Below are 26647 nucleotides of genomic sequence, written 5' to 3'. Positions count from 1 at the left end.
ACACCTTGTCTCAAGCAAACAAACAAAAATCTTATCCAGTGTCAAGAGCGTTTGTAACAGTGTGAACAAGTCAACTTCCTGGAGTCATCCAGGGCCTGCCATACCACAAGAGACATCTGGACCTGCTTGATTCCTTTGATGCCTCACCTGCTCCCTGACTCTGTGACAATATCAGAACAAGTCAGTGACAAGTCCATCAGGACCACTACTGGGAAACAACAGCCATATGCCCCGAAGTCTCTAAAACCACCAGAGCATGTGATTGCAAAGGCAGCGTGAAAGGGGATTCAGAAATCTTTTTTTTTCCAATTTCATCTAAGTAAAAATTAGCATGAATGAAATGCCAAATTTTTCATTCTGTCCTAGAGGTTCTTAGCCAGGGGTCATGATCAGAGACATTCTGGTTGTCAAAAGCTGAGTGGGAGATGCCCCTGGCATCCATCATGCAGAGGGACAGTAGGGATTTTGCCCTGGACATTCCCCTCCCCTACTACGTGATCAAGCTCCAAATTTCAACAGTGCCAGCAGTGGGAAGCCCTGATCTATGCCCAAAAGAATTTCCCCAAACTCAAGACACACATTCCTATTATGGAAAGAAATCAAATTCACAAATTTTATTAGCTGTGCAATGCCACCTTTCATTCATGTCTTGTGTTTTAATTAAATTTTATAAACTACCAGTACAAATCAATACAATCCTTTTTTTTTTTTTAAACACGCAGCTTGAGTGTTCTTGAAGCATTTAAACAATGAGTTCACTGTGGGCAAACAGAAGGCACAGAGACAGGAGAGGTAATTAGCTCATGCATCTGGTGCTGGCTAATAAATAAATAATTTGCACATGGATGTAGAAACCACTCAATGTTAATCAGATTTATTTTTTTTAAAAAAACAAATTTGGAGTTGTAAGAAAATGCTTCAGAAGCGTCTTGGCAATCAGGTAACATTGCTTATTTTAAAAATAAGTTGCTTCCACCTAGCCAGGAGTGAATGGAAATGGAGCAGAATCTTCCACCTCACTGGGTTAATGGATTTGTCTTTCAATATATATATATATATATATATATATATATATATATATATATATATATATATATATATTTCCTGCAGTTTCTTCTTTATGCAAACCAGAGACCAAGAAGAGCACCCTGTTTTGAAAAGTGATCATTTGGTTCATAACTTTGGTTTATTCAAACAGGTAAGAAAGTGGTCCCATTTCTCCAGAAGAGAAATTATATTCTCTAGTAAATACACGAAGGTCTTCTTAGTGTCCTTTCTTTGTGAAAAGTATCTTTTTCTTTTTCCAGTGTTTGATTGCTCCTCTTCCGACAGTCTTAGTTTGTAGATACCTTTCTCTCTGCAGCCCCACATGTAGCCTTCTTGTGGTCGGAGACTGGCAAGTCCTTGGATCAGCTCCACATGCCTGCAACTGGAGCTCCTCACTCCACGCCTCTGCACGTATCTTCTAGCTACCTGTAATCTCAGCACTCAGGCTTCGGAGACAGGAGGATCAGGATTTCAAGTTATCTCGGGCTCTGTGTCAAGACTGTCTCAAGTAAACAAATCAGCAAAAACATAAAAACAAATCTTTAAAAAAATCATAAAAATGTGTGTACTACAATGTACTCCTACTAAGGCTTGGAAATGGGTAATTAAATAAGCATAATGCTCAGAAGCAAAAAAAGTGCATTTTTAGAACAGAGATGACTAAACAATAATGGGAAAGAGAGGGGTTTTTGTTGTAGTTGTTGTTGGCTTTGTTTTTTGTTTTTGTTTTTGTCTTTTTTTTGTTTTTTAGGGTTTTTGTTTGTTTGTTTGTTTGTTTTTCAGTTAATACTAGGGAAATGACAGTTTGGATGGTTTGTTTCCAGGTCCCTTTGATTTTGCTCACGGTCTGGTGGAGGACACTAATGTCAGAGCTCCACTTTTCACACAGGTCCTCTGCTCCGTCCGAGAGCTCCATCTGAGCCTTTGGTAGTCCTAGTAGTACCAAAGCCCTCTGATGTAACCAATCCAAAGAAGAGAAGTCAGTGGGCTTGCAGCTCCTTCTGGTTTTCTGAAACCGGTTGTGACTATTTCAGGGAGCAGGGACCAGAGAGCTCATTTGGCTGTAAACACAGTCAGAGTCACCAGCATACACAGAGCCAACAGAAACCCGAGACTCTTCATTCATCTGTCACTCATCAGTCAGATTCTCTGTTGCCCTTTGTGGAAGTCTATACCTTGTTGCATCTACTTCTTCAGTAACTGCCAAAGGCACAAAATTTAAACGTCTTGGCTAATCTTTACCTAGGAGGTCATGTCTTTTTACTGCTGGCTTTGAGCTTCTGTTTGCGAAGGTGAGCCTCTATTTCATGCCGGAAGACAAGCATTCCCAGCTGCCCGTGGGATGCTTCATTCATAGCCTTTGATTGCATGCACATCCTGTACTGCTCAGGGGTCAGTTCATCCATACAGTGCTTCTCATGCCAAAGGTGGAAAAGTCCCCGTACAGGCGTGCGTATCACTATGAGGTTGCTATGGAGATATTTCCGGTACAGGTGCACATCTTCACCGCCCCAGCCTTTGATGTCCAGGTCAAATCCACCTGTGGGGACAGAACATGCTATTGAATTGTGTGGCATGCACTCAGCTTCTAGGGACTTTTCATCAAGAGGCATGGCGGGAGTGACTGGGAAGATAGCTCAGTCGGCATAAGCATGAGAAACTGAGTTCGATGACCCAGAACACACATTACACATTTCTTTTTAAAGCCAAGAGTGGATTCCTGAAAGGGTGACATGAACTTTCAATTCCAGCACCAGGAAGGGTAGGACAGGTAGATGACCTGGGCTTGCTGGGTACCCAACCTAACCTGCTTCACAAGTTCCAGGCCACTGAGAGACTCTGTCCCCAAATGAAAAATGTAGATGACACCTGAGGAATATTTGAGCTTCTCTCCTGGCCTCCACCCGATCCCCATATACACAATGAGGAGGTATTTATGGGAGGTGCTATTTGAAGCTCCCTCCATCCAAGTTACTAGAGGCTTTGGACAGATATGGACAATAGGAATGAATGATCTTCATGGCAGGTCATGCAGACTTCATGTAACAAGACATTGGGCTGGATTCTAAGGATTGGGCTGCTTGTGAAAGCCATCAGCAGTACTAATAATTAGCCCTGGCTGGCCCAGGATTAAGAGCTTTGAGAGCATCCTTCTTTTTGAACTTGATACCTTGCAATTCGAACCCTGTATTGCTGTCTGGGTATGGCTTCCTTCTGCCACTGCAACGAGGATAAACCTTGGGGCTTGTGGGGGCTAAGTGAGTTAAAATGGGGGTTTGCAATAGGAAAAACCACTCCCATAAAAGAACTCCTTTCCTAGGTCACAGCACTCCCAAACCTTCATGGGTACCTTCCCATAGGCTGCTCCATCACTTTAAAGGAGTGTGCTTCACTGTCTGTTCTGAAGCTTTCTCCCAAGAAAACTCTTGTCTCATTCGATATTGACCTCCTTCCAAAGACAACACCTGGTAGCCTTTGTCTAACTTTGGGGAAGTGACATGCCCTTTGTTTTGCTTACCTTTCTGTTTAACCAGGGTCTCATGTGGCTTGGACTGGCCTCAAATTCACTGTGCAGCCAAGGTTGCCTTCCTCTCCCAAGTGCTTGGGTTACAGGTGTTTATCACCGTGCCAGAAGCTGCTTTTCCCCTTAACCTCAAGCCCATCAGGTCCCAAGTAGAGCCAAAGAAGAACAAGCCCTTTCCTTGTTTGTTCTGCATTTACCTGGGTGTTTTACCTAGCCAGCTCTTATGAGAAATAGCCAAGGCGAGACCACACTCAGCCCCACGTCCTGGACATTTGTATGTAGCGTCTTTATTCCTACTCACGTACCCCAGCTATGCACACTGCTCTGATCAGGGCCAATTCCAACCAGAAACATTCAGGACCAGAAATCCCAACCAACCAACCCCAAGCTGTGTCTACAAGCCACTGTGGCACAGGAGGGGAGAGGTCACAAGTCAGGCACCCAGCATCTGGGTGACGTTTCCTAGCATGGTTGCTGGTTAAGTTGTCAAGCTTTAGGATATTGTTTTGTTTCTAAGACAGGCTCTTGCTGTAGAGCCCATGCTAGTCTTGAATTTGCATTTCCATGGTCTCTGCAGGGACTAGAAGAATGAGCCTGCCCTCTCAGCAAAGCCTGCCAGACCTTTGGGGTATTTACGTCCTTGAATGAGGTAGATGTCATACCCACACAACCTAGAATTTAGTAAGGGTTTGGCTTCCTGACCTAAACTGCGATTGTCTTCACCTTGCATTAGATCCAGGGTCACGAGGAAGACACCTACAAATAAGGGCGTGACTGTAAAGAATAGCATCCAAGGGGACTCCGAAGCTCTGAGGTCATGGCAGTGACCCGCTGAGGCCTCCCCAGGTCACTCTGCTCCCCTCCTCTGCATGTATAGCGACATCTATCTTCATAGAACCCAATGTAATATGAATCCAAATTTGATAAACATAGGAGTTGCCACCCCATTAAATCATCTTCCTCTGTACAGAGCAAGGAAACAATAGCCTCTTGAAATAGAAATTATTTTTTAAAAGTGAGTATGATTTCGGGGAATCTGACGTGCATGTCGCCAGCCACTTAGGAATATTTCCCAGAGAGATGTCAAAGGACACCTGCTGTCTCCACAAAGCAGCTGCCACTCCAGACTGGCACCATGCTGTTCTGCTGCCTCCTAGGGGATACAAATCTAAGTTGTTTAATATTTATTTTCATCTTAATACGGTTATTTCTAGGGGGTCCTAAGGTCTCTGTATTCCACAGAACAAAACAAACCTGGGCCTGGCTTCTGCTGCTTGACTTCAAGATGGGAAGTCTCAGCCCCAGGCTTGGGGAAGTGTAGGGAAGAGAGAAGGATACCCAGAGGTCTGCAGAGGAGTCTCCCATCACTCCCATACAGAAGGGCTTCCCTGGCCCCTCAGAGCCCAGGTCAAAGTTTTGGACCTATTCCTTCTTGCCATGTGTAATCCAGCCTACTTCTCACCTTCTATTTGCTGTGAAGTCCCAGGAGACCCCTTTTGCCTCTAAGCACTTTGGCCTGTTCTGCTGAAACCCATGGGCCTTTCCTTTCTGAGTTTTGGAATCCTACAGGCAGGCTCATATGTATTTGAAAATGCAGGTTCATGTAAGCTTCTAAGTGCATACACATGTATGTGTGTGCCTGTGTACATTTTCATGTGTATGTGCATATACATGTATATGATCGTTTATATGATGTATATGTATATGCATGTATATGTCTATATGCATGCATGTCTGAATATAGAAGTATGTGCATGTATCTGTGTGAATAGGTGTGTATATATCTTTCTCTGTGCGTCTGTGTATGTGTCACTGGGAACATTTGTATACGCACATCTACATCTTTGTGTTTATGCGTATCTGTGTGTCTGTATGTGTGGACATGTTCACACATGGGTGCTCATGCTGACAGCAACTGCATACTCAGAGCTTAAAGTGACAAATGGGACTTTGGATCATCAGAGTAAAGCATGGGTCCTCTTTGCATGTGCTTTTCTCAGATTACCCTCCTTTTCCTTGTCACCTTGCTGGAGGCTCACAATGTCCCACTTAGTGGGCTCCACAGCAAGACCCCACAGAGGAGGAGGCACCCCAGGACTTGCTTGAATGCTGCCATTGTAAAACCTTGAGTGGCACTGGGTACATCTGAGAGGGGTTGTTGTATATGACAGAGTCCTAAGTCTTGCCTCCTGTGGCCTGAGGGGCAGCACTGTTTGTGGAAATGACAGCACCTTTACCAGGAGAACCTGCAGGATTTATTCAAGGTCTGTGGAACAGTGGCCTCCAGGTGGCAGTAGACACAGTGGCCTCCAGGTGGCAGTAGACACGAAGTTTTATCTCACCTATGTTGATGAAGTCTGACCGGTACTGACAAGTCATTCCGAATCCAAAGTCCCTCCAAAATCCTGTTTCCTTCTTTATGACCTGCAAGGAAAAAGCTGTCAGGGAGAGTATGTAAAAGCAGTATTCACACACTTAGATGAGAAGAGCTCTAGACTGCTAAAAACCAGACAAGATAGGAGGAGTATGAGTGTGTGTGTGTGTGTGCACGTGTGCACATGTGCGTGCCAAATATAATTACAATAAGCTAACTAATCCGAAGAGGGGCCTTGGGATTTTTGGCACTTCTGGCTAGGAAGTTTCTGGGGTGTAGGCATGACAACACGCATACACACTCTCTCACACACAACAAAAAACAATCTCAAAGAGCAAGTTTTTCAGTGAAGCCATGGAAAAGCCACCCACGTCTGGCCTGATCCCAGTGCCAAGGAGAAGTGAGGTCAGGCCTGTCACACAGGCCTGGGCACAGAGCCAGCAAAGGGCTCAGGAAGTTGAGAAGAGGCCCCGGGAACAACTTGGAATCCATAGGCCAACAACAGGGAAAGAGAAAAAATACCCAAGAGAGATTCCAGTTGTTCCTGGCTCTCTGGCCCCCACGACCTCTGGATGGCAGAGGAGAGGGTAGGTCTAAAGGATGAAGCTGCTCCAGAAAGCTCACGCTGGGAAGTGCCAGCCTACAGTGCCTGAGAAAAATCAGAGCAACACAGCTCTCTTAGGTTTCTCCCTTTGAAGAAAATTTCCAGCAAATTTGCTGAAGGTACAATACATAAACAATAATGAGATTGGCATGTGCATACACAAACACACATGCACACACATGCGTACACACATGTGTACACATGCACACACCCAGACTCACATACACATGCTCAGATGTGGGCACACACACATTTGTCATTTGTCAAAAGTCATTCTGAAAATGCCATTGAAATCCTTATAGGTACTTTTCCCCATGATCTTTATAGTTCATAGGTGCTTAGAAGGCAGGAAATCACCTGTCGTGGACAAGGGAAACAGAGGCCTTAGGAGGGTCAGTATTACTGACAACAGGGTCTCTTTGCTGTTCATAACAGCTCATGAGAGGAGGGGCAGTCTTGTCTCAGCCACTTAAAAAAAAACTTTTTATTGATGCTTTGTGAGTTTCATATCGTGTACCCAAATCCCACTCATCTTCCCGACCCTTCGTAATTGTTCTCTGTCCTCTGCCCTTGAAATGCCCAACCCTGTGCACAAAAGAAAATAAAAAAAAAACAAAAATAAACAAAGCAAAACATAGAAAACGTCTTGTGGAAATGACAGTGTGTCTCACAGTATGCCCTTTAGTCCACACATCTTTTCTTATGCAATTCATTGCATTTCTTATGCAAGTTCATTGCATTGAGTCATGGGTCTGGTTTGAGGCCCCTGGCTTCTGCTACACTATCAATACTGGATCCTCACCTGGATTCCTCTTGGTTATCCTGTTGCTGCCCTGTGTCATGGAGATCCTGCAGCTTTGGATCTGTAGAACTGGCCCTTTACATGTTCAAGCAGTTCACAGATGAGGTTGATATGGAGGTGGGCCAAGTCAAAGCCCTGGATGTGGGCATCGGTGGTAGCTGAGTTGGTCATCCCACCAGCTCTCCTATACCTGCACCACCAGGGTAAGCTCTCCAGCATTGGTCTGATTGCTCACCCAGTGCTGCAGTCCTCAGAGGGCAAGGTCAGCTAGCTTACTCTCATGCCCTTGGCACCAGGTTACCAGAACCCAAGCCACCAGAGCCAGTTCTATTGTGCTGCCAAGTCAAGTTGCTGGGCCTGCTCTTCTGAGTGGTACAGCTCATGAGGTAAGGAGCCAGTAGGCCTCATCATTTCAAGGCCCTGTTCTCCTTCCTATCAGATGAAGAATTGAGCTAAATCATAGTTAAAGGGTCTTCCAGGTCATGTATTATGTCACTGTTATTCCATGTTCTAGAACCTTCCCACAGCCTAAATTATATCCAATAAATATTTCTTGCAAAAGAGGTAATGAATCTTAACCATTCTTTTATCCCAGAGTTCAATAATGCAAAGTCTATGTCATGCTATGGGCACAAGATCTTGATCATGATGAGTCGCCTTAACATTCTGTCCTGGAGTTGAAGGGACTTAGGAAGTCCCACCAACCTCTCTTCAAGGATTTATGTCCAGATAATGGTTGCTGGGGTGAGGAAAAGAGATCTTTACCAGTGGCGTAGAGTGGTGTAGGCACTGGTGAGGTACAAACACTGCTGCAAATAATGCCCCCTCCATGCCTCTGTGTGTAGCCCTGGTGAAACTCTTTGGGTCACAGACAAAACAACAGATGTGGAGAAAATGAAGCTTGGAAGGATTTCATGAGGAAGGAACATCTGGAGAAACCGCCACTGAATAGATTTTAAATAGATTTTGTTCCTTTTCTGTCAAGTCAGGTAAAGTTTTCTATTGCAGTGAATGGTTCAATATTCCTTCTATGGTCCAGGGTTCTAAATATCTCACAGACATGGCATGGAGGAGAAACACCAGTATCCAAACCAGATAATTTTTTTTCCTTTTTTTCAGAGCTGGGGACCGAACCCAGGGCCTTGCGCTTGCTAGGCAAGCGCTCTACCACTGAGCCAAATCCCCAACCCCAAACTTCAGATATTTGACTGGACTTTATATAGGGCTTACTGGACAGCTTGATGCTGGAAAAACAATCCAGCAGAATGGAGGAGGGAGCTATGAACATTCCTGAGAAGAAGCTGTTCTAAAATGCTAGGCTGTGAAGGTTGTGCTAAAGGACATAGATGGAAGGGTGGTACCCACCTGGAGTGGTGGGATAGTAACACACCAATTTATGACCCAGGAGCTGCTGTATAGAAACAGTTACTTAGTTGGTTCTAAAGTTGCTAAGCCATAGAAAGTCACTCTGGGAAGAAGCCACTGAAATATAGTCTTTTGTGGAAGAGGACATGGTTGTGTTACAGTATGTAATTTCAGGGCAAGATGGAGTTCACTTATTAGAAGTTCTACCATCATAGCTGGAGCAAGTTGCTGACTGGAACATTGCCCTTGGGGAGCAGACTGGCAGAAATGCAATGCTCTAGAGTTCCCTTCTGATGGGATGGAATTATATTACTGCTGAAGACCCTACAAAAGCCACAGAGAACCTCCATTCTACTACCCAGGCTGGCCTGCTTCTTCCTCCTCCTCTCATTCCCTCCAAACCTCTATATCCATGGTTCTCGACCTTCCTAATGCTTCAACCCTTTGATACAGTTACTCATGTTGTGTTGACCCCAATCATAAAATTATTTTTTTTGCTACCTCACAACTGCAATTTTGCTACTGTTGTGAATCATAATGTAAATATCTGTGTTTTCTGATGGTCTTAGGTGACTCCGTGAAAATTTTCTTCAACTCCAAAAGGGTCACAGCCTACAAGTCGAGAATTTCTGTTCTACACAGTCCTGTGATTTGACCACCCCTAAACTCTCCAAACTCCCCAGGCTCACAGACATCTATGGTATCCCTACAGTCTCTGCTTGGTCACTTGTCCCTTGCTCACCATTGCTCAGAGTGGTCACCCTGACTCTCTAGGTCAATGCCAATTCAATTGCAAGTACCCATTTTCCCTCTACACTATGACCCTGGCTTAACTTCTTTGTAATATGAGCAGTTCTCTGAAGTGTCAAATGAGCTGGTGGGTATATTTGTTTCCCAGTTTGTTGTCTTTATCTACCACCCATGGAAAACAGCAGCAAGGACCTTAGTCCCCTGTGTCTCCAGCACCCAGAACACTACTGGCTACCCAGCTATGCAATTGATACACTTCTTCAGTTAATGGAGAAGGAACACTTCTAAGGTAACCATGACTCCTGCCTACAAGAGGAAAGAAAAATGGCTTCAAGTAAGAGACACTCATGGGCAAGTACCTCATCAAAAGTAAAGGCAGTCCACTGGTGACAATTGTTAGGACTGGACAGATCTAGACTATAGGCAGAAGTGATCTTGCCTTCTTGAGGTCTAAGGCACAAAGTCTGACTTAAACACCTTGGCTCGGGCATAAGGAATTCCATCTATCCGTCCAAGTGTTAAAATATATACTCCAATATTCCCACTACAGGAGTGCCTGAAAAGTTACTTATCTCTTCCTTTTACTCTGAATTTCATTGATCTGTCTACAGGAGCCACTGTCACTTTAAGGATGTTCTTTGTAGCTAGCCTCCCACTCACTCTTTCTCCAGTACCTTCCTTCCTCACAGAAGTTTACAAAAGACTGTGGGCCCAAGTATACCATAAAAGGGATGTGTTTCATGTTGGGTCTTCCCACAGCAAGTTTCTAGAATCACAGCTTTGTGGGCAAGTCATGTGACAGGGCTAATTATTTTTTTATTACAACAAAAACACAAAACACAAATCAGCAAATCCCTCTAGAGCTGAGGGGAACATGGCTGTCCCACAGCTGCACAGGGAGCCTGGAGCACCAGCAGTTGCCGATCTGACTTAATGGTGTTGGATCTGACAGCTGCCTATGAAGCAATCTGGATCTTCAAATTAAGAAGGTAACAAGGTCTTCAGGCAGAGTGTTCTATCTAAATCAAAGAGTTATGTTCCAAGAACCAAAGCCAGCTCTGACCAGTCTTATACATCCTAGAAATGTCTGGGAGCTGGGCACGTTTACTGGCATGTGGCCTAGAAACTTACACAGGGTCCTGGACATGTTGCAGCTGTCTTTAAATTCTGAATGCTTTTGGAACAAGGGTCTGAATTTTGGGTTTGTTCTGAGATATTTTACTGATATATCAGGCCTTGCACTTGAATACTAGAGTCCTTGAATTGCAGAAGTTTCTAGGTAGCACTATGCACTGTGCACTCTTTATTATCTGGAAATGGAAGGGCCAGTGAGTATACTGCAGTGGGTTCTGGAAGCAAGGGCTATGTGCCCTCTTCTTGAGACCTCTTAAAATGTGGGCAGAATGATTTGCTCAAGTTCATTCAATTTGCTGTAGCAGAACTCAGGGCTAGGATTGCCTTGAATAGCCTTGTATAATTTCTTAAGAAATAATGTATTCTGGAACCACAGAGTCTCCAGAATTTATTTAATGATAGACTAAAATCTCATCTCCTCCCAGATCTCCACAGAGCCTCATTTTCACACCTCCCATTGGTTTCTGGATAAAGGATGGTTGTGTTTTCTAAGGGGTTCAGACTGACATGGATTTTTTCCAGGTTTCTGCAGTCTGGGATCCAGACTCTTGGTCCTCCTAGAAGCACACTGAGGCCAAAGAGTACATTTCTTTCAGTTCCTCATTCTCATTCAAGCCTAGCCTCACGGTGTAGCACCTAGAGCTGTCCCTCTCCCATGTAGCATCTGCAGGAGTCTGAGCCCAGACTTGCATATGTGTGAATTGAGATGTTGATGTCACCTGCCTATGTTGAGAATTATGGGACATTACATGGTCACAGTGAGAGATTCTCAGGTGGCATCTGGTAACATTAGTTTTGCTATTCAGTAAGTGTATGCTTTCTGAGTAAACAAAACCAGTCTGCAAGGGTACATTGCACATACCATGCTCAGTGGGCAATGCTAAAAACTGAAGCACAAGTCAATACTTAAAATGGTCAATAATTCAAGCCTCCCCCTTACCCCCTAAAATAAAGAACCTCAACTGAGGAGCTGAGAAAAGGCTTCTTGATAAAGTGAGTTCCACAAATACAAAGTCCTAAGTTTGGACCCCTGTAACTTACATAAAAAGGTAGGTGTAGTGACATGGGACCCTAACCCTACTACTCACTGTCTGCCCAGGCTAGTTGGATCAGTGAGCTACATATTCAGTTAAAGAGGGCAGAAGTGGAGGAGGAGGAGGGAGAAAAGGAGGAGGAAGAGGAGGAGGAGGAAGAGGAGGAGGAGGAGGTGGAAGGTGGGAAAGGATGACAGAGAGGAAGAGAGAAGAAGGGAGAGAGGGATGGAGGGAGGGAGAAAGAGACAGACAGACAGACAGACAGACAGACAGACAGACAGACAGAAACATAAGGTGGAAGGAAGAAGCAGAGCCTCTTAGAGAATAGGAGCAGCACAAGAAAGAATAGTAGGAGGAAAATATGACTTAAAACATTAATACATGTATGAACTAGTAAAAATAGATTAAATTAGGGGGGATAGTGATCAAGAAAGACACTTGATGCCCACCTCTGGCTTCACACACAAACTATTTGAGGGGGTAAAGAGGTGCAGATGTAATCACAGGGAGGATGAGGACAAATGAGCAGCACACCCCCAAATCACTGAATGGGGTCCCAGAGAAAGCAGGCTTAAGCAGGCGGGGTTACTACACAGCAGCCTGTGATGTCTACATCACATTGAGAGACTACAACTGGTCAGGCAGAGACCTGGGGGAACAAGGACAGCATTCAGAGACCGTGAGCAGGTGTGCTACAGAACAGCAGGCTGACATGGGTATCCATGGAGTTGGTGCCATCTGCCAGGTGGTGGGACTTGTTGACACTTTCTTTGCAAGGTTGAGTTAGTTTATGGAGGACAATTAGTCCCAACAAGAAATCAGAGTCTGCGGCCCTGTGCTTGAGGCAGCCCATGCTGGCTCACCAGATTTGTACACATCTCTTCCCAGCTGCATGCCCTGTGGTAACACATTGGTTAGCCGAAAAAAAGCCACAGTGGTATTACTTACACCACGGAAATTGGCAAATACCATCACCAGGGCGTTCTCCCCCTTCCCTTCTTTCCAAGGGTGTGTTGCCAAACGTTTGCTAGCACGCCATTGGCTATATGTCATAAATGCTTTTAAAAGAAAAAAGTGGAATTAATTTGTTTATTCAAAACCAGTGTCTGAGAGAGGATGAGCAAAGACTGGAGTGTGGGGAGGGTTGGAACCTGAAGACAGAAGTAGGAGGCTTCTGTGGGGACCTGAGTTGTAGCTGACAGGCTGAGCCAGCAAGGTGGAATGTCTAAAGTGAACCCTATTTAAATGGCAGTCATCCCTTCCTCAGTATGCTGTTTCTGCATTAAAGCCTCAATAAGTTCCATCTCATGGCTTAAAATTCAGAAACATTAAATATTAGTACGAGACCCCACAGTGTCACTTGTTCCTAATGACTCGGATGCAGACGTTTAAAAACAGTCATCTGTACACACATAAAAACCCGCTTTCATCTGTAGGCAACATGGAAATGACAGGGCTGGTAACCGTGAAAACTCATAACTGGGACACCGAGCAGGAGGTTGTGTTTGCAGGGCTGCTGGGAAAGGCGGTCTCCTGTTTGCATAGGGAAGTAACTTTTATTACAGCCCCATTCTGAACCTACATTCCCCGCCTCATCTGAGGTACTGATGTGTTCCAGGGGAGGCTATCAAGGGTTTGCTAATATCCACAGTCTCTTTCTAGACAGAGCCAAAATGCAACCTCGGGAGGAAACTCTCCTAATTTACCCATCTCCAGCCGTTACTTTTTATTTTATGGTGTCTTGCTACCTACACAGTCTGTCTTCGCTATACTAATTTCTGTAGTTTGATGTCTGCCTCTAGAATTCCCGTCGGGCCATTTCTTTCATGCATCAGCTCTCTAGGGGATGCTCAGCAGGTCTAGTCCCCCTGCTCAAGGGGACATAGTGGTGGGGGCTGGGCTCTGTCGTAGACCTTTCCATCTTAATTTTGAAGACAGGTGTGTGTGGGGGGGGGCATGCACGTGTGTATGGGTATATGTGTGTGTGAGTGTGTGGGCATGCACATATGTATGGATATGTGTGTGTGTGTGTGAGTGTGATGTGTGTGTGTGAGTGTGTGTGGGGGGATGCACATATGTATGGATATGTGTGTGTGTGAGTGTGATGTGTGTGTGTGAGTGTGTGTGTGGGCATGCACGTGTGTATGGGTGTGTGTGAATGTGTATGTGAGTGTGTGAGTGTGAGTGTGTGGGCATGCACGTGTGTATGGGTGTGTGTGTGATGTGTGAGTGTGTGTGTGAGTGTGATGTGTGTGTGGGGGCATGCACGTGTGTATGGGTGTGTGTGTATGGGTATATGTGTAAGTGTGTGTGAGTGTGTGTGTGTGGGCATGCACGTGTGTATGGGTATGTGTGTGTGTGAGTGTGTGTGTGTGTGTGGGCATGCACTGTGTATGGGGGTGTGAGTGTGTGTGTGTGAGTGTGTGTGTGGGGGCATGCATATGTGTATGGGTATGTGTGAGTGTGTGTGTGTGAGTGTGTGTGTGAGTGTGATATGTGTGTGTGTGGGCATGCACGTGTGTATGGGTGTGTGTGTAATGTGTGAGTGTGTGTGTGAGTGTGTGTGTGTGAGAGTGTGTGTGAGTGTGATATGTGTGTGTGCATGCACGTGTGTATGGGTATGTGTGTGTGTGAGTGTGATATGTGTGTGTGTGCATGCACGTGTGTATGGGTATGTGTGTGTGTGAGTGTGATATGTGTGTGTGTGTGCATGCATGTGTGTATGGGTGTGTGCTGGTGTTTACCTGTGCTTGCACATTTGCCTGTCGGTGCTCATCCATGCTTGTGTAGAGGTCAGAGGTTAACTTCGGGTATCTTCCTCTATCACTCTTGTCCTGATGTTTTTGACACAGGTTTTCCAATGAACCTGGAGCAGGCAGTTTGGGCTAGCCTGTCTGGCTAGTGGCTGCCTCACCTCTCCTGCTGGAATCTACCTGTGCGAATCAGATCCCTAGTGCCAGGGCTTCAGGCATGTGCCATTCACCTGTCTGGGGTAGTTGGGGACCTAAATACAGGTCTTCATTCTTTCACAGCAAGCACATTATCCACTGAGTCATCTCCCTAGGCTCTAGCTATGCAACTGTGGACCGGTCATTCTGCCTCTATAAAGGGTGGTTGAGGGATTTCTGGCCAATCTATCTGTGTATATGGAACAATAGCAATTCTTCTGACTCCTGCACCACGGTCTGGACAGACCTTTATAGGCAGCAAGTGACACAGTTCGTCTTGGGGCTGTAGAGATGGATCACTGATAAAGAGGTTTTGCTCCTCCTCCAGAGGACCTGAGTTTTGTTTCAAAGACCTGCATCAGATGTAACTCCAGCTCCAAGAGATCTTATACCCTCTTCTGAACTTACGCACATAAGTACAAATAAAATTTTAGAAAACGACTTGTTTAATGAGGGACATAATCATGCATTTCTCTGGGGAATGGGAGGACTTCAAATTGAATTTCACTGAACTCGATAATTTTAAATACCGAGTTCTGAAACAGTAGCTTTATGAACTGGGAGAGAAGTCAATGATCCCTTCAGAAATAAATGTCAAAATGTAGGTTGACTCAGGGCTGCTAGCCGGGGCCACGGGAATTTGAGTTATTTCTGCCTGCACTGCCTGTTCTGTGGGTCTGACAAACCTGCTTCTGCACTGTCTGCTTCTCTGCCTTCTAGCCTACCTGCTCTCAGCACGATGAACTAGAAAGGACAAAACCTTTAGATTATGAAATGAAAAGAATTCCTTGCAAGCACATAAGGCCTTTATGAGTCTGAACTAGAAAAATTAATCATTGCCAATGTCAAATGTAAAACAGAGCTTTAGTTAAAACCAAAGGGACTTTTATTCTCATTGGTTGAAAGAAAACCAAGACTTTATTCTATTTTCCCTTAAAGTCCCAAGAGAAGCTTGCAACTCTTGGGATGGGAATCCAGAATTCTTTGTCTTTGGGAGACTTATTGCTCATAAGTACAAAACTGGTTCTTTGGCTGTGAAACTGGATTGTTTTCCTCTATAAAGTCCAGACAGAAATGCAGCCCATACATAAACCCACACTACATCTATAGTGTTAGCATTTGATGGGGGGTGAGGGGAATGTTTATGTACATTCTAGCTTGATCCCAACAGAATCATGCTAGGACGAGTATGAGGCATGAATCACCTCCACCCAGAAAACACCCAAAGTTGCAGTGTTCTGTAAAGAATCATATTAGCTGTGAGGTATTGCCTGAGGAAGGTGAAGGGCAGGGGACAGGCCTGGAAGGAATGGGTTTTTGTTACTTCTGAGAGCTCATCACAGAGTTAACTATGCAAATGAACTTTGCAGAACACGTGTTATCAACCCATTTGTTGTCCTTCCATGGGGCTCAAGAAGACTTAGTTCTATTACACTCGTGTGTCCCATCTGTACAAGGGTATTCAGTGGGAAAAGCATGGCATTTTCAGGCTTGCTAACAGGATACAGAAGTATCACAAATTATCTCCCTGCTGGAAAGATCACCCTGAGAGGGGTGACAGAAGGGTCTGCTCTGTGCCCAAGCAGCCAACAGTACAGTACAACCCCCCACATACACTCTCCACGGTTTTACTTATTGCTGTCAGCTGAGGCCTGAAAATATTAAATGGATAATTCCAGAAATGAATAAATTATGTTTTAAGTAATGTTTATCTTAGGATATTATTATAATTACCCCATATTATCATTAGTCATTGCTGTTACTCTCTCACTGCTAATGCATAATTTAAATATTACTGTGGGTATAAGAACAGAGAAAGCCACACTGTATACAGGGCTTTGTATCACTTATGACTTTGTCTTATTCATTATTTCAGGCACCCAGTGACAGTCTTGGAGTACACCCCACACGAGGGAGAGGACACTATTACAATAGCCTTGGGAAAGCGAGAAGAGCCTCTCTTGGTTTCTCTCACTTCCTATTTTCTGTTCTGCTTCAGCGGTCAGTGATGACAGAGAGTGAACAGGCCCTGCGGCTCTGTGGTTCCCTGACCCATCACCTGTGCAGCCAGAATCTTAGCAGAGAAGTCTCTCCACTATTTCTTTGAGAGCTACCTTTGTGGGGACACCAGTGATGCCAACACCTGTCCCAGTACAGGGATGTGTAGCTGTGGTGATGGGATGGAATGGGCCGGGAGACAGGATCAGACCCTTGCTCTCCACTGTCTCCCTGTAATTCTGTGGTGAGCCATTCCTTTCTATCTTTTTCACCTGAAAAGGGGGCACCATCAGCCTCACTTTTCCTGTTAGATTTTGTAGCGGTAAAGAGAAACCATGCTCTAGCATCCAGTAATCGTAGTTCTTGAAAATGATGGGAGCTATGAAGGTGTGAAATTACCTTCCTGGAAGATACTGCTCTTAGTTATTTTCCACTTTTAAATATCGCAAGCACTTTGAATCAACATGGCACTCAGAGCAACAGCCAGAGAATCTGCCAGACTTAAAAGCCACCAAGGGGATTGGTCTGCAGATGCCCATTCACCTTGCCTCACAGTCAGGTGCCCCTAGTAATGAGCCGCACACACAGACATCTGCAGGGTCATTACTCACCAGCTGCTGTTCTAGGGGAGGGACAGCATCATGATGGCCGTAGATTATGCCAGGGTTATACTGACTGAAAAGAACCGGATAAAATACCTTCTTCCCTGCAAATCAAAACGCAAACATCTGTTTAAGAGAGTGATTCATTTCCTCTGCTGGGCTTGACCATATGCACCCAGCTGTCTGAAATAGCCCAGGCGTTTATGTCTACTCTCTCTTGTCTCTTCATTCAACACTAGACTAGATCTCAGAAGTTACCCACCAGCTAGACTAGTCAGACTGATTCTTGAATCTTTCTGTCCTCCCAGGATGAGGATATATGTAAGTTGTTTACAGTCAATGGCTGGAATTGTATTTCCCAATGTGACGCATGTAGAAGTATATGGCTGTCTCCGTCGTGCATGCACAAAGTCCTTAAGCACTGGTATCTACCTAGCACAACCTTAGAGGCTGGCAAAGGAGATAAGGGAGACCCTGGGCAGCAGGAGGCTCAATGTAGCTGCCCTTTACCAATATATCTGGAAGAACAGCTACATTTTAACAGCAAATGACCACAGCAAGGTTCTTAGCTATTTGTAGCTGTGTCTAAGTCCGTGGATATCGTTTTTATATCTGTGGTTTCTCCCAGCCATTGCCTTGCAAGTAGCCCTCATCTATCTTTCTCCCTTTACAGCCATGGGCTTTTGCAGGCCCATGTCCTCTGGCCTACTGTCTCTCCCATGTGTGTTCCACTCATCTGACTTGCCAAGGCAAGGCACAAGACAGAGTCCCAGAATTAGTGTGCTTGACAGGCCTGTCGTGCAATATCCAAGGGCGAGCTAAACAAGGTCACCTTCCTTGTCTGTTACTGGAGGAAAGTAAGTCTCAGTCCAGAGCAAGATGTCAGGGTGGACTGTGCACAGAGCAATCTCTGAAAGAAAACGAGAGAGCTGGGTACCAGAAAGCGGCAGGAACAAGGCAACACAAACCTGGCTGTGTGTTCAGCCTACATGTGTTGAGGAACTCAGAGGTGAAGTAGATGTCCACATCACAGAAAAAGAGCACGACATTACTTCCCTTCCAGAAGCGGGCTCCAACATCCAGTCCCTTTCCCCGGGAGAACTCTCCATTCAGCTGGATGAAGGTGAAGTTTCTAAAATTGGCAGCCCTAGAAGGTGGGGAAGCAGAAGGTCAAGGATTAACTCATATTACAGTATCCAGGAGGACAGAGTCCCTCAGAAAATGCAGGGCTGGGGCCATCCCACTCTGAACATTCTATTACCCTGAGGGGGGTGTAGCCAACAAACAGGGACAGAATAGCTAGGCTGAATAGACACCACTAGGGTTCGAAGGACAGAGAACACCTAGCAAAGTTGATTTGCTCTTTTTTTAAAAAAAGGTCTTGCAGTCCAGTCCAGTTCAAGCTGGCTTTGATTACATAATCTTCCTGCCTCAGCTGACATTACAGGTATACGCTACAATGCCCAGTTTCTACAAGTTAGTGACATGTACATGTGTGTGCAGTTGCTCTCAGAGTCTAGAAGACAGTGTTAGATCCCCAGAGCTGGAGTTACAAGTAGCTGTACGCCACCCAACATGTGTGGAAACCAAATTTAGGTCCTCTCCAAGAATAGTATGTGCTCTTAACCACTGAGCTATCTCTCCTACCCCTAATGAACTTCCTATGTGGATTATTCTATATTGAGACAGCTATTGTTATCGTAAATGCACATTCGGTGTGAGGGAATTTGGAATTGGTAAGGGAGAAACAAAACCCAGAGACATCTCCATGTATTCTGGGCCACTCAAATAATCCTAGTGCATAAAGTTCAGTCTCTGTAGAATATAGTTTCCTAGCATCTTCTTATCTGAATTCAAGTCCAGGAGCCAGATAACATGTTCTTCATGTATGTTGCCCCAGACAGGCTGAAATTTATCTTCTTCCTTCTTCCCTTCCTTCCTCCCTCCCTTCCTTCCTCCCTCTCTCCCTTAGTCCTTCCTCCCTCTCTCCCTTAGTCCTTCCTCCCTCTCTCCTTAGTCCTTCCTCCCTCTCTCCCTTAGTCCTTCCTTCCTTTCTTCCTTCTCCTTCCTTCTTTCCTCCTTCCCTCTCCTTCCTCCCTTCCTTTCTCCTCTCCTAGCTTAGAACACCAACACTGCATGATAGGGAAGAGGACCACTTTGCAGTTAGACAGCACTGATGCACCAGATCTGGCTGCATTGTAGGTTAGCTTTGTGAGGAGGGCAAACTCTCTTCTCACTCTGTTCTTTAGTTGCTTTGTTTGCATAAAGAGAATAATAACAGTCTCCTGAGACATTTTAGAGTGACTATTTTAGTGTTGGGAAGAGGATCTCTGAGCATCAGCTCCTGCCTTCATCAGTGCAGGTAAGAATTCCCATGGCTGCTGAAGCCAGGAAGTCTTTACTTTGCTTTACTGCCCCCCAAATAGCAGAACCTTCTGAAATGGGACATGTCTGGGCAAAACATAATTCATTTGGTGCAAGAGGGACCTGGACAGCCTTTCAGCAGGTAGAATGAAAGGCTGCATTCAGTCCTCTTCGGGCTCCTGTGTGCCAAGGGGGCTGGCATCTGGCAGATCTCCTTGTTTGACTCCATCCATCTTTGATCATGGCTTGTTTTTCCTTGTCCTTCCTACCTTGGCCCAGCCCCACCACTCCCCAACTTATATATATTCAGCAGACATAGAAGGAAAACTATTTCTATTATTAAGTTTGTCTTCCTTGCAACTCTTTTGGCTGAAGAGTAACACAAAGGACTTAAGTCTTAAGCTTTTCACACACTAAGTGGTGCTAGGATCTGGGGATTTGATCCCAACAACCAGTTTTGCTACTCTTGTGTGACTGACTGTCTTCTTCCAGATCTCAAAGGAAGCTTTGGTGTTTTATCTCGGGAATCTATGGGACCAGCCTAGTCTCGGTATGATGCCAGACAGGACCAACAGGACATACAACCTATGATCCAGGTGGAAGATGTTGGTACGTTAAAACCCTGCTCTTTGAATCAGCAATCCAGAATCCAGAACCTGCAACTTGATGTCTATGAATATGTGTCAATATAGATTTATGAATAGAAGTTAGAGTGCTTCTAGCCCTTTCTGTACATTTAACTTATTTGGAATAAATCTCTTGCCTCTTCCACCTTTCTCTAAAACTCTATTAATCTAGTTCCAAGGCTCCTTCAACTCTGACATCCTCCTGAGCCATGAGTCTTCACTTACTTCAGTCCTGTGACTTCCCCTCCTCCTTCAGAGCCTTATCCTTTTCTCAGGGGTGGTGGCTCCACCCAGTTTCTTTGATTAGCACTGAGACTATGTTCTGATCCTTTTCAGAATCACAGCTGGCACCCGTTAAGAAAAACACAACTCTGTTTCCACAAACACACAGGTGCTGAGAGGACCTGGAAGGCAGCCTCGAGCTCCTAGGTTTCTTCAGCCCCAGCTGTTCTAAGTCACCAGAGCCCATGTTCTTCTGCTCTATTTGTTTCGTTGCCAAGGGAAACTTTACCTGAGGGAGAGGTCTGGATTTCACCTGTTCATCCAGGGGGCTTTCCAGCCAGCTCTCCTGGATGTTTTATCCAGGGTCTGTCTTGTTCAATTGTTTCAGTTTCTGTACCCTCTGAAACCATATCTCCTTAACCACAGGGGTATTTGTTATCTGGTTTACAGAGTAGGAAGGCTGTCATTTCAAAACACAGTGCTCCCTCAGGTTATGTCTGACTCATAATTTAAAAGGTGATGCTCCTAGGGGGATATTTAAATTTTATCATGAAAGATTTTAAATATAAAAGCTTATTTATTTACTAGGTTTAATGAGATAGGATCATGTTATGTAGACTAGGCTAGGCTCAAACTGACAATCTGCCTTCCATCTAAGGTGTGGGGTTACAGAATGTGCCCCACACTTGGCTTAAACATACTTCTATTCTGTATGAACATGTCCCAAGCAACCGTCGATAAGGCTAGAGGCACCCTTTCTTCAATGTTCCATTGGAAGAGCAGGGGCACTGCTAGCTCAGCCTGGGATAGCCTGTGGTCAACCTGTATAGAAATTTTCTGAAGTCATGTCACATTGAGAGGAAGAATGCAAGGTGAGCTGTGTGAACGCCTGAGCTAACTGTGAAAGACACAACAACTTATAAGAGGCACGAAGGTAAACAAAAGGCAAAGAGATAGTAAAAGACTGAAGCTGCAGAGTTTAAGAGGAAACCAAGAATCGGTCGTATCTGCCTGCCCAACACACAAATAAATCTTCCTTGTTCTGTACAAAAAGTATTCACACCCTGGCTAGAGCTGCTTCCCCCCAAGAAACCCCTTCATCTGCTCCAGGGCATCAGAAGCAAGGGGAGGGTTGGGGCTTGCAGGAGCGTTTTTGGAAAAAGAGGAGGACGATCCACCACACTAGTGCTTGAGATGACCTTAATTTGGATAATTTTAAAAAAGCCTTTGAACGTTACCCTCTCCGTCTGAATGTGTTGCTTCTAAAGAAAATTTATTCCGGAAACTAGGTCCAAAGAAAAGCTTTGTCTGCCCTCACAGAGCAGCAATTTGCTTTTTTTTTTTTCCACGCAGACTTTCTACAAAGATAATGCGCTCCCTGCGATTTCCTTGGCACTATCCATTCCCAGTGTGGATCACGACCAGTCTCCAGTGTGCCTTATTGCCCCAGGAGGTCATCTCCTCTGCATGTGCACTGGTTACAGGGGGGTAGTATTGGGGCAATAACACATGAAGCTCAGCACCCCAGACCTCACAGAACACTGCCCCCTACAGTCCTTCCTGGACCCTTCATCTACCTTGGGCATGGCAGCCCCAGGGACAACTTTCCTCTGGCCTCTGCTGAGGCCCTGATAGCTCACCAGGTCCTGATTAGTGGGACACATGTGCACAAAGAAAGCAGGGTGGGGTTAGAATCAATGGGCTGGGAAGGATTGTACTGCCTCTGTCATCCCCCTTGGGTTCCCCTTGGCTGCCAGGATAGCAAGGCCTCAAAGCTCATTGTGCTGTGACTTCTCCTGAGAAATTCCATGGCCATGCGTGTAGACCAGAGTCCACATGCAGGCATTCAGGTCTGCTGCCCACCTGCCCAACTCTGGTGACAAGTCAGCAGATGCTCGTGATAGATGAGTCAAAAAGGCGTGCATCTGACCGGGACCACCTGTTTCTTCTCGTGATCTCTCCCAATAGATACTGTCTTGATATCTTTCTGTGAAAGGACTCCCTTTACACCATTCAAGTACCTCCCTGCAAACCAGAGAGACCTCTTTGATCATAATATTGAGTCCTGCCCCAGCCATCCTTGGATCTTGATACCTTATTGTATCAAGTGCACCAATGCACAAGAGGCTTTAGCAGCTTCTGATCCTTTCAAGGAAGCCACTCCACACCCCTCCTTCCTTCAGAAATTATCCATTTCTGGCTCCTGAGTGGCACATACAAGGACAAAGGAGAGACTGGAAACACTGCACAGCAAGAGACCGGTAAGTAGAAATGACTGAGGTGCTCCAGTTACTTCCTGAACAACTTGCTGTCTAGGAAGAGCTTTTCCTACAGGGAGAGTTCAGCACCCTTACATGCTAACTGGGAAGCCCTTACCCTTCCTACAAGCCCACATCCCACATTCGAAGGAGACTGGGAGGGATTTGGAAGGGTAAATAAAAACCTTATCTTTTAAGAGGAGGTAAATGCAGAGTAAGAAAACCGAGCTGAGAAAGTAGGATGCAATTTGTCTTGAAATATTTAATTTCTCTTACAATGAAATGTAATATTTGACGACAGGCCTATAGTTGTGGCATAGCAAGGAGCAGGCACTGAGCATGGTAGAATGGTGGTTCCCCATATCACTCACTATTATGTAAGTTTCTGCTATGGACACACAAAGGGATACACGATTTATTCCTAATTACTTCTTGGATTATGTTAATAATTGACAAAGCGCTTGAATTTCCCACACAGTTCCTTTCTTTGATAATAAATCTGCTGCGTGGGGACCTCTCAGTTGCACGTAGCCATTTTTGTAGAGGTTATGATGACCTGAGAAAGCCATTGATTCTGCTGCTTTTAATTCCCCTGATTGCCTTACATTTCTCCAAATGAGAGGATTAAAAGAAATAAAAGACCTTGCTGTCTGGTATGGTTGGTTCTAATACAGATGTTTTTCACAACTGTAAAGAAATTGTCTTAATGGGACACTTCCCATAATAACCCTTTATTTAAAAAAATACTTTAAAATTTGGTGTAGAAGCCAGGATTGTAGCACATGCGTAATTTAAAACTTGACAATGCATAGCCCTAAGTATCAAGATGTTTTATGGGCTCTACTGTCAAATGAAGACATTTGAGTCCAATGAAGAATTGAAAACCAAACATAAAACCATCTCTGTTTTTTTCTTTTCTGTAAGCACTTTCCATGATTAATTTTGAATTCTCAGTAGTCTGAGCTTACACAAGCTAGTTTTTGTGAGTTTCTGTAGGGAATTCAGGTATTCCTTTCCTAATTCTAAACTTTCTTGTAACTTCGTAGCTCTGTCCACTAAGAAGAGAAGATGAAGCATTTGAATCTTGAGTAGCAGGACTCATTAGGATGGACCCTCTTCGGCCAAAAAAGGGGGTTGCTTTACCTTTGATTTGCTTTCTTTTTATAGTGTATGCATGCAAGGTTTGTTTGATTTTGAGTGGGGAAATAAAAGTCTGCTTTGGCAGACACTGAACAAATTTGCTGATATACAGAAAAACACCGAGATGGCAAAATCTGGGAGGAGGTCTTGTCTTAGAGTTTTCACAGGCAAATGAAGAACAGGCTCATGACCAAGGTGCCGAGGCCTTGGGCGGAATTGGGAAGGAGGCGAAGGAGGAAGTGAGGCTTCCTTCCCATTTAAGGACCCTGACCCTGACCCATGAGACATATAGGAGTCACCGTAATATTTGTAAGTGTGGGAGAGCCAACACAAAGAATCTGGGCCATAGCTACAACGCATCTGATGTGCAGGGGAACGCATCCTTTTGTTTCTCACTTCTGATTTCCTTCACAGACTTGTGGTAATTTGAATGAGGCTTGTCCCCCCCACAGGCTCATGTGGTTAAGCACTTAGCCATCAGGTGATGGTAAGGTTATGCAATCTCGATGCTAGAAGTCTGTCCGGCACTTTGAGGAGAGGATTTGAGAGTTGATAGGATTTCCCTGCTTCCAATTTGTTCCTGTTTCCATGGTCTGGTTGAAGGGTGTGATTGGTCATCCCTCTGCTTCAACTACTCCCAGTCATACCTCCCATACCATCATGTACTCTAGCCCTCTAAAACCATAAAATAACCCAAAAATCTGCTGCATACTGTTTTTGGTCATGGTATTTTACCACAGGGAAGTAACTAATACAGAGCTCGAACTACAGACGCAGTCCTTTAATCTCACCTTACTCTGTAAAGCATGAAGTTATAACTCTGCCTCCTTTCTCTCTCTCCGTCATGAGATATGCTTGCCCTGATCTACACATTGGACACATGGACAGTGACATCTGGACAATTCCTCAAAAAGCCTGAATCAAAATGTCCCAGCACAGTGTCTATCATATAAGGGACCCTGTGCTGGCGCTCTTCCCCCACCTCTGTCTGTCTGTCTGTCTGTCTTGAGTAAGCAATGGATTTGGTATTCAATACCACACAAGAAGAGGGAAAGTATCCTTCGCCCTGCAGGGGATGCAGGAGGAATACAAGACAGAGATTGAGGGGCTGGAGGAATGTATGAGTCAGTAGAACCCTGACTGCTCTTGTAGAGGACCTGAGTTTGATTCCCAGCACACACGGGAGTTCACTAACAATTATAACTCCAGTTCCCACACTAATACCCTCTTTTGGCCTCTGTGAGCACTGAATACCTATGGTACACAGACCCATGCAAGTGCACACTCATACACATAAATAAATGAACCTTTAAAAACAGAGATCAAATGGGAGAAAGGCCACTTAAAATTACAAAATGTACAGACAGATACATGTATACATATATGTATCTATCTTTATACATATTTGCTTACATGTATATGTTTGACTGAAGTAAAAATGTAAGTGACAGTGAAATACTTTGAAGTACAGAACACAGTAGCAATTATTCCAGTCACAACATTGAATAACTTCCACTTCATTCTATTTCCAGTGTGTTGTCTTGACCTCCAGGCTCTAATGAATAGTCCTGGACACTACTGATATACTTTCAGTCTCTAGAGTGTACATATTTTAGGTATTGCACATAAATGGAACTAGACATTGTCAATCCATTGTGTATTCCTTTCATTTAGAATGTTTCTACATTTCATTCATATAGCAGCATGTATTAGTACTTTATGGTCTTTTATAGCTGTATAATATTTCATTGTATGGATTTTTCAGGGATTTTTGGTATTTTTTTTGTCAGACAATAGACATTGCAGTTGATTCCACCTTGCAAATTGATCATAATACCACTGAATATTTGTGCACATTTGTTGACATGCTTATTTTCAACTATTTTGGAATTTACAGAGGAAATAAAATTTCTAGTTTAGAAGATAATTCTATTCTAAATCATTTAAAGAACAACTGAACTCTTATCCAGTAGCTGTACCATTTTCCATTTCTGCCATCAGTGGTCAAGAATTCCAATGTGTCCACATTCACAATGACATTTGTGATTATCTGACTGTGAGATTTTAGCTGAGAATTTACATGTGGTCCTCCCATCCTTCTATATACACAAATTCTTCCCTCAGTTATCTGGATGAAATTTTCATAAAATGACAAAAATGGCTTGAAATGTCATCACACTGTGGTAAGACAGGTCCATTATACAACAAAAACTACAAGCCTCTCTTCCCTTCACGCAATGAGTAGAGCAGCCCCCCTCTCCCTCTCCCTCTCCCTCTCCCTCTCCCTCTCTCTCTCCCTCTCCCTCTCCCTCTCCCTCTCTCCGTCCCCCTCTCTCTCTCCGTCTGTGTGTGTATGCGTGTGTATGTGTGGGCACATATATATCTACAAATCATATATGTATATGTACAGGTGTATGTAATGGCATGTACATGTGCATGAGTGTGAGTGTGTGTGTGTGTGTGTGTGTGTGTGTGTGAGAGAGAGAGAGAGAGAGAGAGAGAGAGAGAGAGAGAGAGAGAGAGAGAGACTAGAAGCCAGAAGTCAGGTGATTTTTCACATCAAGTGTCCATCTTACCTTCGGAAACTGAATCTTTCACTGAAGGTAGTGTTCATTGCTCTGAGGACCTTCCTATCTCCACCACATCTTCCAGTTCCAGAGGCATATACACTTACGGCCACACCCAGAGAGCTGGAGATCCAAACTCAGGTCCTCATGTTTGTGCAGCAGGTGCCCTACCCAGGGAACTAGCTCCCCATCTCTCAGTGTCTCATTGTTAGTACGTCAATTCTCAGATATGATTTCTCTGAAAAATGTCTCTGTGTCCTCATGATGAAAGATGAACATGTTGGTGTA

General features: G+C 44.5%; 1 protein-coding gene and 1 long non-coding RNA gene across 15 annotated transcripts in view; one reads left to right on the top strand and one right to left on the bottom strand.

Moving 5' to 3' along the window:
* Positions 1-584: 584 nt before the first annotated feature.
* The window catches only part of Csgalnact1 (chondroitin sulfate N-acetylgalactosaminyltransferase 1), a 342493-nt gene continuing 316430 nt past the window's right edge, over positions 585-26647 (bottom strand). For 8 of the 13 annotated variants that reach the window (XM_087588269.1, XM_087588265.1, XM_087588266.1 and 5 more), the window contains 4 exons: positions 18151-18329; positions 17192-17286; positions 5914-5995; positions 585-2587 (listed from right to left, as the gene is read on the bottom strand). In XM_087588269.1, coding sequence (XP_087444395.1) covers positions 2298-2587; positions 5914-5995; positions 17192-17286; positions 18151-18329 — 646 coding nt within the window. In that variant the 3' untranslated portion in view covers positions 585-2297. 13 annotated transcript variants of the gene reach the window in all.
* LOC120097455 (uncharacterized) lies at positions 10197-25717 on the top strand. Of its 2 annotated transcripts, none has more exons than XR_015640288.1 (4): positions 10197-10455; positions 20039-20155; positions 21748-22655; positions 23699-25717. It is a non-coding gene; the product is annotated as an uncharacterized LOC120097455 (long non-coding RNA). The 2 variants fall into 2 exon arrangements; XR_015640289.1 differs by having other exon boundaries at positions 10320-10455; positions 22578-22655.

Source organism: Rattus norvegicus, chromosome 16, assembly GCF_021556685.1.
Source record: "Rattus norvegicus strain SHRSP/BbbUtx chromosome 16, alternate assembly SHRSP_T2T, whole genome shotgun sequence".
Classification (NCBI taxonomy): domain Eukaryota; kingdom Metazoa; phylum Chordata; class Mammalia; order Rodentia; family Muridae; genus Rattus; species Rattus norvegicus.
The sequence above is the reverse complement of the archived record's forward strand: the minus strand, read 5'-3'. Positions and strand labels throughout refer to the sequence as shown.